Source organism: Berghia stephanieae, chromosome 13 (assembly GCF_034508935.2).
Source record: "Berghia stephanieae isolate SIO BIC M18660-M18661 chromosome 13, UCSD_Bste_1.3, whole genome shotgun sequence".
Classification (NCBI taxonomy): domain Eukaryota; kingdom Metazoa; phylum Mollusca; class Gastropoda; order Nudibranchia; family Aeolidiidae; genus Berghia; species Berghia stephanieae.
Window position 1 is genome coordinate 17,125,861 of NC_088372.1, and position 16,325 is coordinate 17,142,185.

At 35.8% G+C, this 16,325-nt stretch overlaps 1 protein-coding gene across 1 annotated transcript; it reads left to right on the plus strand.

Moving 5' to 3' along the window:
• Window positions 1–14,815: 14,815 nt before the first annotated feature.
• On the plus strand, window positions 14,816–15,907 carry LOC144959224 (uncharacterized). Its single transcript, XM_078891765.1, has one exon. It carries the CDS (start codon window positions 14,816–14,818, stop codon window positions 15,905–15,907), a length of 1,092 nt encoding a protein of 363 aa, XP_078747891.1.
• The last annotated feature ends 418 nt before the right edge of the window (window positions 15,908–16,325 follow it).

A 16,325-nucleotide genomic window follows, 5' to 3' on the forward strand; every position in this document is an offset into this window, starting at 1 on the left:
GCAAAACAAACATAAGACAAAACTGGTTCGGTATTCGTATTGTTCAGAAATGGAACAGTTTGAAATTTAAAACAAAGAATGCAAAATCTATGGATTATTTCAAGGTGTTAGTAGACAGGGAATTATATGATGGGAGATTTATATATGACGAATAATACTTGTTTGCTCTGCTGTTGACATGGCTTTCAATCTTGTATGTATATATTATGCATTATTATATTATTATGGTTATTTTCTATACGCGTGTGTGTGTGTGTGTGTGTGTGTGTGTGTGTGTGTGTGTGTGTGGTTGTGTGTGCGCTTTGCATGTCACGGTTAAAGATATATGTTTGTAGACCACATGAGTACATTTAAGTTGAAATACTATCTTTACCACGTGTATCGTTATTGTAATATTTAATCAATAGATTTATGGCATTACTAATTAATATTAGGCGTTAATATTAAGGGCATTCAAAGGATCTTATCCTATTTTGCCCTATACCACATGTTATGTTATGTTATCAATAATCCCAATAACCGTCATTAAATCGATATATTGTCAAATGACACGCATTTCACCAATAGATATTGCTTGTCAATAATGTTTTATACCATTTATTTTCTTGATACGCACCAAATTACTTAGTATTAAGCATATGTCAAGATAAAAAATGGTATATAATGATAACATAAATGTTGCAAATTTTGTCATTAGGTTGAAGAGGCTTTAGGATAAGGTACTCAAGAAGACAAGTAACGCATTTTGACCATTATGTAATGTTTTAGTTCCAATTTGTAAAATCATTAAGTGCTAACATGTCAACTGCCGTATTTTAACGGCAATGTAGTGTTCAAGCACCATGCCGTATGCGATGGATTCAAAAAGATATGTATCCAAATTGTTGTTTTTTTTAATTCTCTGTTAAATAATATGACCATTGAGTGTGACGATTCAAATCATAAACAGTAATGATAACAAGTAAGATTACAAAGTGCTACATGGCAAGAAATATGCATTTACACAAGTTAAATTATATAATATATTATAGACAATTATTATGCGTACATTGATACGTGATTTAAAGTCGTGTGACGACAAAAAAGGCATCACTTTTCCTACGTCGTTGTCTGGTTTGTCGTTCAATAACAAACGCGCACTGCGTTTTGCTTGGTTATACTTTAAACGTCAAAAATTAGGAATGATGGATTTGAATGATTTCTATGATTTAAGCAAAAACAAGTTTTAAAACACACACAAAAATAACAAATGAAGCCAGACGTCTCTATGGATTTTGAATTCATTTTAGTAGTAGTAGTAGTGTAGTAGTAGTGTAGTAGTATATAGTAGTAGTAGTAGTAGTAGTAGTAGTAGTAGTAGTAGTATTAGTAGTAGGTAGTAGTAGTAGTAGTAGTAGTAGTAGTAGTAGTAGTAGTCAGTAGAGTAGTAGTAGTAGTAGTAGTAGTAGTAGTAGTAGTAGTAGTAGTAGTAGTAGTTGAAATATAGTAGTAGTAGTAGTAGTAGTAGTAGTAGTAGTAGTAGTAGTAGTAGTTGTAGTTAGTAGTAGTAGTAGTAGTAGTAGTAGTTTAGTAGTAGTATAGTAGTTAGTAGTAGTAGTAGTAGTAGTAGTAGTAGTAGTAGTAGTAGTAGTAGTGTAGTAGTAGTAGTAGTAGTAGTAGTAGTAGTAGTTAGTAGTAGTAGTAGTAGTAGTAGTATAGTGAGTAGTAAGTAGTAGTAGTAGTAGTATAGTATTTAGTAGTAGTAATAGTAGTAGTGGTAGTAGTAGTAGTAGTAGTAGTAGTAGTAGTAGTAGTAGTAGTAGTAGTAGTAGTAGTATTAGTAGTAGTAGTAGTAGTAGTAGTAGTAGTAGTAGTAGTAGTAGTAGTAGTAGTAGTGGTAGTAGTAGTAGTAGTAGTAGTAGTAGTAGTAGTAGTAGTAGTAGTAGTAGTAGTAGTAGTAGTAGCAGTGGTAATAGTAGTGGTGGTGGTAGTAGTAGTAGTAGTAGTAGTAGTAGTAGTAGTAGTAGTAGTAGTAGTAGTAGTAGTAGTAGAGCAGCTTGGAGATAGGTCTTTTTATCTTTATAGGTCATCGAAAACATTAGAGAAATTTCCCTTTCATAATAGGTGGTGTAATTCGTTACTATGGGTAATAACAGTGAACTCAAAATCTGAATTTTTTCAGTCGTAACAAGGGGTTTGTTGAATGAAAAAGAGGATAGTTCTAATTATTTATAATAAATGATATACATAGAATGTATGGGCCTGTATTTATATGATATTTCTCTGGTTTCATTTTGTGAATTTTATACGCCTAATACTCTAAAACGAATGCGGCTTGGTGAGCCCGTTGAGGAAGAATTCAAATGACATGCTTCGACACCAACATCGAGTCTCTTTCGTCTCCACCTCGCCTTCACTGTAAAAAATTGACCACTTTAGGCGTCTCTCTTAAATCTTTGAAATAGCAAATGAAATCACTTGAAGCTAAAATGTGTGTGTGTGTGTGGGGGGGGGGGGCGGGGTTGTTCTATGACTTCACAAACATAGCTCGTTTTAATGTGATATCGTATTTTAACGCTTGTGTAGGGTTGTGCATTGTTGTGTTGCAATATATCCTCATGCGGTGAAACTCGCTTCAATCGTTTTTTCAGCTTTCTTAATGTACATATCTAACGATCAAAGTTTATTGTTATTCCATTCTCTTAGACCTCCTAATGAAAAATACGATCACAATCTCAAAACATTTTCAGTAGCAGTTTTCCGGCAGAAGGTCGATCTTGAATTTCTTTGGACTGAATGACCCTCTATTTTATTCTCTGTTGTTGTTTTTTTTTCCGCTTCATAGAGATGTACTCACAAATCATCCCCGTTATGAATTACCTAAGGAACGAATCTCCTCTGTCAAGGTTCAGATGAGGTATGAGTAACCTGGCCCCTTTAATTTCATGTGTAAGCATTCTCGGCACCCAACGAATACATACCTTTTCGTAACCCGACCCTTATTGTTTTCGAATAAAAGTCACACCTCTAATTAAATAAGTGTATACACATTGAATTTAGTTGACCATCTAACTCAACACTGAAAACCACTTATAGACCTGTTCTTATCATACTCCTAGAGTATAAATAAAAAAGTTCGTCTATTGTATAAGACGCAGGAATCGCAACCGATAGATAGAGGATTCGAAACTCGTACAAGTTGCTGTGTTAAACCATTTCAGGAATAAATTTAATACCATCCGTTTAATTATTTGTTAAAACGTTTATTGCGGTTTGAGTTTCTCAGAGACAAGATGTGTTGCTGATTTAACCGTCTAAGTCAACACTAAGATTCCAAAATATTTTCTCGACAATTGGCCGTAGTGCTCAGGTAGGCGTTTACACAACCCGCCAACCTCGGAAGTTTCAACTAGAACGATGAAATATCTCAGTTCGTCAATCCTCCAACAGTCAGGACTGTTTGTCAATGATGCAACAGCCCAAACCCGTTTTTTAGTCGTCAACCTTCGTAGAGAGAGATATCGATAGAATGCGCTTGGCTAAGAAGCTCACAATACTGTCATCCGGAAGTACAACGGGCCATGTCACAAAACTATGTGCAACCATAAACGTTTATAGTCTGATTAATACAGTTTAGTGAGAATTACTCATAAACGCGAATGGCAAAAATCAATAACAAAGACCTGAGTGGCATCAACTTCGAACTATCTATATAATATTGACATGTGAGGTAACTTTTCTTGAAGTGAATGGATGTCTTACAAAAAATTCTCTTTCTATAATAAAATGGAGCAAATACAACATAAAATCTACGCGAAGCTGATAAATAAGAATCAATGTTTCTTTTGATTAGTAACGAGATGCTTTATAACACTCCAGGGCCCGTTCTAATGAATGCAGACTAACTTTAGTAATTTACTAGTCTAGTAAATGACTAGCTAGTCTTTAGCCCAAGCTTAGTAAGTGTCTAAAAAAATCGGATTCAATGAGAATTATTTAGTCTCGGACAAGCTGGGCTTTAGCCTAGAAATGGGCGTGGCAAGTCCTGGCCTAGTCCTGACCTCGCCCTTGACTCTATCGGTTGTTTTGTGCTGCTGTTTGGGTTCTTCTGACGCAAAAGATTTAATCAGCGCCACATCCGCTTTCGTTTTGTTTAGATTCTATTTCCTTTTGAAATTCATTGACGAAAATGGAGCTCAACTAGAGAACAACTATAACTTTTCAAACCCTGAAACTGCAGCCCTCCTGGAAAATACAATTATGTCGAGATTGCAGCACTCCGTGACAGTGCGAAAAAAAAGAGAAGTACATATATTTTTTCTCTGTCACTAATGAAATGAATTAAAAATAGGCTATAGCAAGGTCACTGACACTGGGCATCTGTAGGACTGTAGACTAATACTAATACACCACCTCAAACATTTGTCAGTCCATATCTTTACTTTTATGAGGTCTATTTTCATTTTGAAAAGTTCAAAGTGAACAACTAAATGACGCCGATTCAGTGAAGTATTTGGTCTATCGTGAAATGAAATAAAAATAGGCTACAGCACGGTCACTGACACTGGGCATCTGTAGGTAATACACCACCTCAAACATTTGTCAGTCCATATCTTTGCTTTTATGAGGTCTATTTTCATTTTGAAAAGTTCAAAGTGAACAACTAAATGACGCCAATTCAGTGGTGTATTTGGTCTATCTTCATGTGGATAAATATTTTATTATTGACTTTTCCAATATCCCAATAGGTCATTCATTTGTATGTCGTGATCTATTTTTCCTTGATTTCAGCTGTCCCCGCTCTAAACTATACTTTTCTTTCTCAATAAATAATTCATTTTATGTTTGCAATATATTACAGATATGTTGATTTACCACATGTAAAAATTTCAAAGTTGTATCTGAAGCTGTTTCTGAATTATACTTGATTATCCATTGGGATGCTGTGCTTTCGTCACATTTTTTCCTATAATAAATTATGCTATATATAGATTTTCCACCACATAAACGGTCATAACTTTTTAACCAGTTAAGATAGAGCGATAATTTTTTCACTCTAGTTAATGTTTCACTCCCCTTTATTTTTCTACGCTAAATTAATACCCATAGCCACTATTTTGAAAAATTCTTGCAAGTGCCTACTGTAGGTCCCTGCCACTCACAATGTTGCTTTGTATTTGTATACCTCTAGACTACTTTGGATTGTGTTTATCTACTTTCTATCTCCCTGCTCTGCTCTCTGATCCACTAATCCACCCTTTTACTACTTGTCAACCCGGTCTCGGGTTTCTAAAAAAAAAAAAGAAAATTAATGAAAAAAAAAAGCAGGTTGGCATGTTCAATGAAAATTTTAAAGCATCATAATAGCCGACATGGCACCCATAATTTATCAATAAACAATATAAATAGATGTACTGTAGTGCGGAGGTTAGGCAATAAATTCACCCTTCCTCTTTGCCTCTACTAAGTGGGGCATTGTTGTCTTGTAGTATGACACTTGAGTTTGGACCAGTAGGCCCAAGATTCAAGTCCCTCCCTGAGTGGTTCAAAGTCGAGTCATTGAAAAAGGCTCCTTATTGAGTAATTGGCCATTAAAAGTAATGACTCTGTCGGGGAAAAGTTGTGATATTGCTGTGTTGCTATTAGCTTTGAGCCCCTTACAGAGCTTTGAGCATGTTTAGCAGTATACAATCTAGCATCTGTGTCAGTTGCCACAAAAAATGACAAAAGTTTTAAGCTTTCAACTCACTTGAATATTTAGAACAAGTCAACAACCAGAAAAATTCGAAATGAAGTGGAAGTGAAAATAAACTTCTTTCTAAAATTAAAAGGTTGTTTTTTTTCGTTTTTTTTTAAATTCCCAAGCGGTGTCTTTATTTATTCTTCTTTTTTTCAGTGCAAAAAATAACAGATAATCGCTGACGCGTCAAAAGTTATAACCGCAACAAACGTAAATGCTAGGATAATGCTCTTTATATATGCTCAATTATTTTTTTGTCTTTAAGAAAATATTTTTAAAAACTAATAGTAAATAAAATTCTACCACAACATTATCATATTAAAAAAATTATGAAATTTTGAACAATTAGGAGACTAATTTAATACTGTTCTGGTTTAGGGCAAGCCGTTTACGGGTTTGGGGCATGAGCATACATATTTGTGGTGAGGGGGTTTGGTATCTATTTTCGGTTTTTAAGCAAGGTTAACTGATAATACCTCATATGTATTTACATCAAACTAACAAAAGATGTCAAATAATTGAGTTTCTCAAACAGTGGAGAGTTTAGTTTAACCAATCTGCAGTTAGAGCTGTTGGAATTTGAGGTATAGAAAAGCATACAGATTTAGGGCGACCTATCCTTGTACATTTGATAAGCAAGAAATAAATCTTCACCCTCTCCAGTCAGACCCTACAAATATTTAATAATAAAATGCCAATTTAAGAGGTATGACTGATAATAATCTACACTCAAAAGCATGACATTTTTTATGCAAATAATTAAAGGATACAGACTAATTATACAAGTAAAGTTTGCTACAGCTACAACGAAAATAATAAATAAAGATTTTATGGCAACAAAAAGCAATCAATAGAACTGATTCCAGTGCAAAATGAATGTCCTCAACAATCTCATTACATAATCGTTGATTTACATATTTTTTTCTCCTTTTTCATTTTCAGGTCTGGGAAAAGATCAGAATGAGAATCAATGTGGAATTCTCAAAAACCGTTCGGTGATGGAGCTAAAAACAAATTCAAGGACACGAAAAGAATAGTCCAAAGTCATGTTGATTCTGTAAAGCAGACTGGAGGGGGAAACCAGGACCCTCTTCAAACTTTACTGAACAAGTACCGGTACTCGTCATTATTGGCGAGTGTAGTACCATTGTTGATGGTATTCAAGGTAAATTTCTGCAATTATAATAGTTCCATACATTGTTCTGTATACAAATGTAAAAGGCTGTCATCTAGGCATTCCATGAATAAAGTAGTAGTAGTAGCATATGGCTACACCTACAAATTTATTTCGTCAACCCAGCTTCTAAAGTCTTCCTCCGCCCTAAGGACGGTTTCGTAGCCACCTTCAAGTTTAGTGACTGGACAGTGGAGGACGATGTGATCGCTGGTCTCTGGGGCTGCCTGACATGAATAAAGATAGTACCTTACAATATTTTAAACAAGTAATGTGTACTATGTTTGCATGCATCTTTTGTGGTCGTCTAATATTGACTCATCCTTACAATTGCCTATGCACAGATTCATTGAACAATATTTTTCTCTAATATAACTATCCTCTTTTGGTAGTTAAGTCTCAAAAGTATATCACCTCTATGGCATATCTAACAACTGCCTGTGAGACACGTTTCCTCTTGATTTTTTATCAATTTTAAAAACATTAAAACAATAAATGAAGACTGAAGTCGAGTATCAAAACAAGATTATTCACATTTAATAATTCAATGGTAGTTAAAATCTTGAAATTTACTTTACACCATCAATCCTGAAGTAGCTGACAAAATTATATGAATATTTCAAATTTGAAATAAGTGATGGAGCAAGAGCTTTTGTGTCATAAGGGATTGCAATGTATTTTTTATCACAAATCGTCAAAGTGGCATCACGCAACATTGTATTGAAATTCCACTTTGGAATTGGGTCCTGTAAAGATTTATTTTGTTTCATTAAGGCAAGCTAATGGCACAGCGAGTTATCATGCTTGCATATGAATCAAAGTGTCATGGGTTCAATTCCCAGCAGATTTGTTATTTCTGGGATTCATGGGTCTCAAGATCAGAAGATAAGATTACACTTGGGTGCATTTCATGGTTAAAAAAAAAAAGAGCCAGAGACCTGTAATTATATGATGCAAATTTTACATTAGAAATCAGTTGACATCGTATCATATTAAAATTGATATAAATAAAATTAAAATCATTCTAATTTTATAACCGTTCACCTTTTAAAAAAAACACCACTGTGTTCCTCCTCATTAAGTTTGTAATGGGTAATCTGGACTTGAAGTGCAACTTGTGAATTCTATACTTCATTTAATTCAAATTTATCAACAATTCTCTTTACAGTAATGGGCCCTGAGAGTTTGGTTCCGAATCCCAGTCCAGCCAGAAATATTATTGACATATCTGACTGTAATCTTGGAGATTACACCATAATTAGTAGGCAAAATTCTTTTGCTACAAAGTCATTAAATTATTAATAGAATTTTACCCGAAAGACTAAAGAAAAAAATTTTTTAATGAGCTTTTATATATAGCAATAAACACTAAACGTGCTCAAAGCGCTTTACAAGGGGTCCCTGACCAACAGCAACATTTAGAACGGGACATGACGTCTGTTAGGCGATATTACAATTTTTCGGACAGAGACAACACTGTTAACGGCCAGGTAGGTACTCATTTTACACCTGAGTACTTTGAAAGAATATGAGTAAAGAGTCTTTTCCAAGGACTCAACTATGCGCCGAGCGAGGCTCAGGGCCAGGACCTTCCGATCCGAAAGCGAGTGTCATACCACAAGACCACATAGCCACTAACAGTGTATTTAACTTGACAACAGTACTAAAAGGACTATCACGGCTAACAAGTTGGTCAAAATGGGGGACATTGAAGTGACAGTGGGACCACGAAGTATAACATAAGTGTGGTTGTGTGATTTTGTTTAATCAACATTCTTTATTTGTTTGTTTTTAATAGTTTTACGGCGCTTGCAACACGTTAAGGTCATATCAGTGCCAGTAAAAAGGAAGAAAATGGGATAGCAAAATGTTCTAGAATTATAAATCCTCTTCTGTTTTTTAATTGCTTGCGACATATTTAGGTCATTTCAGCACCAGTAAAAAGGATGCAAATGGATAGTCAAGCAATTCTAGATTAACAATTCAAAGCACTAATAAGTAAAACAAAAAGGAAATGGTTCTTATATGGAATGGATGTAGATTCCAAGAGCATGCCATCGGTGTACTTAGTTTAAAGTCACCTAAAAGTGTCGTCCAGGCACAAGCACAGGTCCCCACTAAGAGGAGCACACTCAAATGCTTACTTATCACATATTATATATGTTTAAAAAAAAATACTGGTTCCCCCTTAGAGAAAAATACTCAAACAAAAAGATGATTTACAAGGAAATAAAACAAAAATGCATACTGTTGCTGAGTCCATCGTCTTCTCAAATATATTTATATTAACACTTTTAAGCACTGACGAACAGTTTATAAGGATTTGTTTAAAAAGTGGGATGTAGTTCTAAAATCATCTTAATTAAATGGCCAGCATTTCATGTTGCTTAAGTGTTTCCATATGCTTGAACAATAATTAAAACTGTGACATTTATGTAGCTCAGCACAACAAGAATACTGCACACGGTATACTTGTAGAGTGTTGTACTACATTAATGATTATATTTATTTCCTGATTAGAGAGGTTCAACGATATTTCTAAAAGCTCTATTAATCAAAGTCAGCCTGGCTGCCTTGCCAGCAGCAAGACGTTCTGTTCAGATGCTCCTTCCTGAGTCCCAATAGGAGAAAAGTTATGATTGCTGTCATCATCATCATTGCGGTTGTTTTCTTCCATGGGTAGGCCAGCATCAACAGCAAAGTTGTGGAGCCTAAAACACACATAAATAACCTTTCAGGCTCTGTTAGGCGTCATTCTGAGCTCGTCATGGAGACAATTCCATCTTCTTTTAACCACTCCAATTACTCTGTTGAAATGACAATAATTGCTTGTACATGTACACTTAATACCAATTAAAATTAAATGAACCTCTCTCTCTCTCTCTCTCTCTCTCTCTCTCTCTCTCTCTCTCTCTCTCTCTCTCTCTCTCTCTCTCTCCTCTCTCTCTCTCTCTCTCTCTCTCTCTCTCTCTCTCTCTATCTCTCTCTCTCTCTCTCTCTCCCTCTCTTTTTTTTCTCAGTCATTTAATTAGAATTAGAAGGGAAAGAACTATTATGGTTAATCTGAGTTCTTCAAAAAAAATTTAATGTTTATAATAGCATGACAATGACAGTATGATTACAACTATTTTTTTTGGTTAATTTTCTTTTATTTTCATTGATCATTTGCAAATTGTATTGTTAAAGTGGATATAAAAATAAACCTAAAATATTAAACTTCAAAAATTATCAAAATGTTATTGTTTCCTGGAGGGTGGGATTATATGACTGGTAAAACTTACCTTTCAATTGTGCATTTTGTGATACGATGGGCGGTGTTAAATGCCTCTTCTCCTCTATTTTGGGGGGTTTGGTATTGGGGTCATTAGCCAATTTCTTAACATATAACGACTGTCTCCAAGGATCACACCATCCAAAGCCCTGCGATGTGGATTCTCAAATGCAAAGAATAGCCCAAATTTGCTTCATGCACTGAACCAGGCCACTTAGGAACCACGTTTGTAACTTATAAAATTGCATCAGAGACGACCTAAAAATGGGAGAAGTAAAATTATGCATATACTAAAACCTGCAATAAAATCTAAATCAGGAAGTGTAGTCAACTTACGTACAGTACAGCTCGCGCACAATTTCCTACTATAAAATAATAAAATTCCCTTTATTCATCCCATAGGAGAAATTTGTCTCAGGGTTATTCCAAGGGAAGAATGGAATAACCCAGGCGTCAGGGAATGGAGATGGGATGAGGGTGGGGGAGTAGTAGTTATTGGGTGACGTTTTAACAACCATGTACTTTGTGTACCATATCATGACGACTCAACAAAAGGCGAGTGGGAGGCAAGTGACTGACTGATCAATATGTTGATAGACCTATGCCTAATAAAGCGAATGACGTGTGACAACTGACAGATTGAGTAACTGTGCCTGATGAAAACTGATTGGGTAATGAGCTTTTATGTGAAGCCTGATGGTGTCTTTTATTATCATTGGGACGGTGCTTTACTATTACTAGGTTTTGAAGAGCATTTAGTAGTGGTAGTGGCTGAGAGTGGGGGATTAGAATGGATGGAGGCAGAGCAGAGGGGAACAGAGGAATAAACCATTGCATTGTTCCAACTTGCCCCTTTTTCTGATGTAATGTAGGTGGTAGAAAGGGGAGGGGGGAGATAGCGATAGTCGGAGGGGTTGTGATTGGGTAGCTAAGTCTGTCAGATCTCATGAAAGTACTGTTTAATAGACTACCTTCCTATTCAAAGGGTAGCAAGCAATTGTTATTGTCCGTTTCATGCCATAGAATTCGGGAAAAACCCTGGCTCCTTGGGCTTCATGCCTCTGAAGGACTGCTATTCATTAAATTTTTTTTTTCATTTCCAATATTTAAAGATATTTAAACGGGTCTTTGATGTGAAGTTGGTCCCTCTAGCTCAATTATTAGGGTATTTGCTTTACATGCTAAGGGCAAAGTAGAGATTCTTATTTGACCCCACTGACCACCCAGGAATGATGGGGAATCTGTATATTTTAGATCTGGTGGAAAGTTCCTTACAATAAACCTGTGTCCTATCCTAGGGATAGCAAGCAATTACCCCCGCTACACCAGCCTTGCAGCTCTGAAGGAGTGAAGGAAGAACTATTTGATGCGATTACTTTCAGCACGATGTCTTTGTGCGGATGTGGTCTATTGGTATGACACTCGCTTTTGGATCGGAAGGTCCTGGGTTCGAACCTCGCGCTCGGCACATAGTTGAGTCCTTGGAAAAGGCTCTTTACTCACATTCTCTCACTGTACTCATGTGTAAAATGAGTACCTGGCCGTTAGCAGCCTTGCCTTTGTCCGAAAAATTGTAATATCGCCTAACAGGCGCATGTCTCGTCCTACATGTTAAATGTTGCTGTTGACCAGGGTCCCCTTGTAAAGCGCTTGAGCACATTTAGTGGATATTGCGCTAAATAAGGCTAAATTTTAATTATTTTTTTAAAATGTCTTTGTACTTGACGCTTGTGCCTCACCAGTATGGTCTTTGCTTCGTACCCAAAAGATACCTAGTTCGAATATATACCATGGCATGTGGCCATCAACAAGCCACCTCTCCCTAGCTCAATTTGCAGCGCTGTGCTGCGGTTGAAACTGGAGTTATTCCAGTATTCCCATTGAATAAACCCTAAGACAAATTTCCGCATGAGGACTATTAAAGGGAAATTTATAATTATTATTTACTTTATTGGGAGACGGTTCCTGTATCACATCATTCATTTAATGACGTAGCCAACTAGTAGCAAATCATGGCATGTGGCATTGAAATTAGAATGAATGGCGAAGTGATAAGAATAACTATGAGAGGTGTCAATTATGCGAAATGACAATGGAGTGTGTGAGTGCCTGTGTGTATGCATGTGTATCATATTGTACACAAACGTAACTGTCAATGTAACAGTAAATCTTCGGTGGTCGAAATAACAGGGTGCATTAAAATAAAACCTTGAATTAATCAAATCCTTTTTTACATTGGCAAGGTGAAATTAGTTCAAGTAAGGAATGGAATGACAACTAAAAATAATAAGGAAAAAATTTGGGATATTCGAATGAGTTCAAGTTCAAGGAAACTGTACTCGAATGTATTACTTTCACTTTTTAAAGTCTATCCAGTGAAATATTTTATTTAAAAATTGACCGTCGACAACATCTTTGAAATGTGTATTTGAAGTGAAATTTTAAAAAGACGACACAAGTTTTGAAACAACATATTACGATTTTTTGACAGCTTTTGTATAACCGCAAGAGAGGATTTTTAATTGATTCATATCAAATTAAATTGAGCTTTATATAGCGCAATATCCACTTAATGTGTTCAAAGCGCTTTACAACAGCAACATTTAACATGTAAGACGGGACATGACGCCTGTCAGGCGATATTACAATTTTTCGGACAAAGACAACACTGTTAACGGCCAGGTACTCATTTTACACCTGAGTATGATGAGAGAATGTGAGAAAAGAGTCTTTTCCAAGGACTCAACTATGGGCCGAGCACGATTCTCCTCAGCAATTTGTCAGTCCAACTGTACAATCTTTTTTTTTTCTTCAATTCTAAACTGGTTTTGCTAATGAAAAATGTTCCCTTTCAAAATATTACAATTACAGTGAAAATAATCTCCAACAAGAGCTCGAAAATTGGTTAAGGGAATGCAAAATTCAATAGTGCCAGAGAGCGGTGAAAAAATTTCCATTCCATGTCATACCAGTAACTGTCATAGTGGTTTGTGTGTGATGATTAGACAGATCTACCAACACTAACACTTAGTTTGACTAGTTCAGTTGAGAAGAAGAAGAGGAGGAGGAAGAAGTGGGAGAAGAAGATGAATATGATGATGTTGATGAAGAAGAACGAGGAGGTGTAAAGATGAAGGAGAAGAAGTCTTTGCACCGATTTTGGGTTGGATGCATGAGAATGTAAGAAAACTTCTCTTTAAAGATTAGTCTAGATAGTAGGAGATTAGAATTAAAATGAATACAAATACTAACCTTTCCTCCAGAGAAGACGATCAAGGTCATCTTTTACAAGATCACAAATTATATAAATGTGTTCACGATGAAAACGGAAATGTTCGTATACTTCATCGTCATTAAACGAATCGATGGGATTGAGTCTGGCCCGAAACACCCTCTCCCGTTGAATCAGTCGTCTCTGACGAATTTGAAACAGCACAGCTGCCGCCATTTTCATGTGTTGACAGTTGTTTTGACAGTACTGTCAATGACAGTGTCATAGTCATACGAATCACGTCATGTGATCGAGAGTAACTTCGCATTGCTTTGCTCGGCACAAAAATAAAGAAAATAAAAGGGGGTAGGGGATGTTTTAGCTAAACAACACAATTTTCATATTAAAAAATAAGCTAGTTGTTTGTTTGTTATTCTCTAAATATCTAAATCTAAACTTAAACTTCGACGAACCAAGCGAAGCTGAAATCTCAGACTCAGACTCACTGAGTCACTCAACTTCATCAGATTTATTAGTTTCCCGGACAAAAAATGTGTGCTTTCGACGATCTATGACCTTTAAACCGTTTCCATTAGCATTGACAAATATCAACAGATTACTTTTGTCGTTATAATTCTTTTTCTATGTATTTTTTTCTCGCGAACCGAGTCGTCTAACATTGGCCGCCATCTTTGTTGACTCCGTTTCTTAGTTACTAGTCAGAGACTAAACGATCAAGTCCGACTCGAGCAAGTGACTAAATCTTGGCCAAACTTAGTCCGAAGGTGACGTGATTTTAGTCTGGGACTAGCTTAGTCATCTCACATTAAATCCGAATTTTTCTAGTCATTTACTAAAGTCAGAGATAGTCCGGGACTAAGCACTAGTCCGCGTTCATTAGAACGAGCCCAGGACTTATAGATATTACTTTTTTGTCATTCTTTGCGCACACTATTTTGCAAGTTTTTTTAGTTACCATGAAGCACTAGTGTTTCTTAGTTTAAAAAAAAAAACATTTTTTTGTTTACTTATAAACAATATTCTCCAATCGAAAGTTGTTTTGCCGTTTATGTAGATTATAAGTGAGTTAATTTATTTTTGTTTTTGAGTTGGGAAAGCTTTTGAATCCGTGAAATTATCACATATGTACAAACTATCTGGTGACTAAGCATTCTTTCTTTAGCTTGTGGTTTAGTTCCCACTCTGACATCAAATTCAATTAAAACCTCATTGTATTCCGGGTTGCTCCTTTGTTCTAGTACAAATTGTACAGCAGTGCTACTCAAAAACATATTAAATCGATTGCATTTTACATAAACCGTTTCCTATTACATCTTTAGTATAGTTGAATTAAATAAAACAATTAAATATATCTTCCATTCTTTGTCAGCTTTTTCTACAATATGAAAAAGTAGCAGAAATAGCCCATTATTAGTCAAAATGGATGAAAAACTATTTCATAAGGACATAATGAATACCACCAGGCAACCGACAATTGCTGATAGCAGGATAATCAGTGACACTTTACTGTACTATAGTCAAATCGTATTATATATTGGACTGTGTGGCATTATCAGCATTTTAGGTATCATCGCCAACATCCTCAACATTATCGTCTTCATCCGACAAGGTGTGCTTAAGGACAGCAGCACTGCCAGCCTCCTATCATTGTCAATTTCCGATTTACTGGGTCTTGTTTTCTTGCTATGGACATCTGTTTGTTTTCTCTTTACGTACATGCCAAACTTAGATTTGCCATTTGACATCGTAAGTGTTTTATCTGTCACTGCAGTTCGTCCCCACCTTACGTTCGTACAAATATCGGGCTGGCTCACTGTTTATATCACATTTGAAAGATGCATGTGTGTTGTTTTTCCATTTAAAGTAAGACGAATGTTCACAGCTAAAAGAAGTGCAATAATTGTTATGATGATACCAATATTTATTGTCCTCACTGAACAAGTTCCAATGTTTATTGTGGAGCATTTAAGATGGTTGCCTAATTCATCCACCAATAAAACCATTCTGTCCATATATAGAAGTTCAAATGCCAATTCTGTGTTCTCTGTCATCAAGTATTTGAACTCCACATTGTCCACAAGTCTTAGAGTGATCTTGGTATTCTGTTTCACCGAGATCACAGCGTTACGTGTAGTTGCTTCTGGTAAATGGAGGAAGTCGGCATCAACGTCAGATAAACAAAATCAAACGATAAAAGGTAAAGCAAAGACGTCAGAGGATACAAGTATTGATCATGGTTTCGATGAAAGGGAAAAACGTCTGGTTAAAATGATCCGTGCAATATATATTATTTTCCTTGTTTGTTCAATGCCAGAATTAGTTTTCGTATTAGTCGAGGATGTTGAAATTGAACTAAGCCCCGATGGACGTTACAGCAACCTGTTTTTCTTTCTGTACCAATTCAGCTTTCTTTTGGAAGGCATCAACGCTACTATAAATATAACTATTTATTACCGACTGAGTACAAAATATAGGTGTGAATTTGACAAACTGTTTAGAATCAAGGTATAAATGAGTGCATTGTTTTCGTATAGGTGTCAGCTTATTTGAACAAACAAATGAGATAAATGACTATCAATTTTTATTCATCTTGTATGTGTGACTTTTTGCTATGGTTAACATGCAGCGAGATATTTGAGAATATAAACCACAGAAAATTTCCAACACCCGATATGAACTAGACAAAGACAACGCCACAATGCCATCTTATCCATTTCCCAGCACGACATCGCGCGTAGAAATAACGAGCCATGTGATTTTATAAATGGACAAAATAACACCGACTAGGCACATGTCCTCACTTGAAAGAGCAATATGATATGAAGGGACACAACAGGGGGACACAAACTCTCCTGATGACAAAACCAACTAAAAGAATGAACAACAGTTATAAAATGTTAATAGCGTATGAACCTTTAACAATAGAAGA

Coding starts and splice junctions, on each gene's coding strand:
- LOC144959224 (XM_078891765.1), top strand. CDS start 14,816: ATGGATGAAAAACTATTTCATAAGGACATAATGAATACCACCAGGCAA.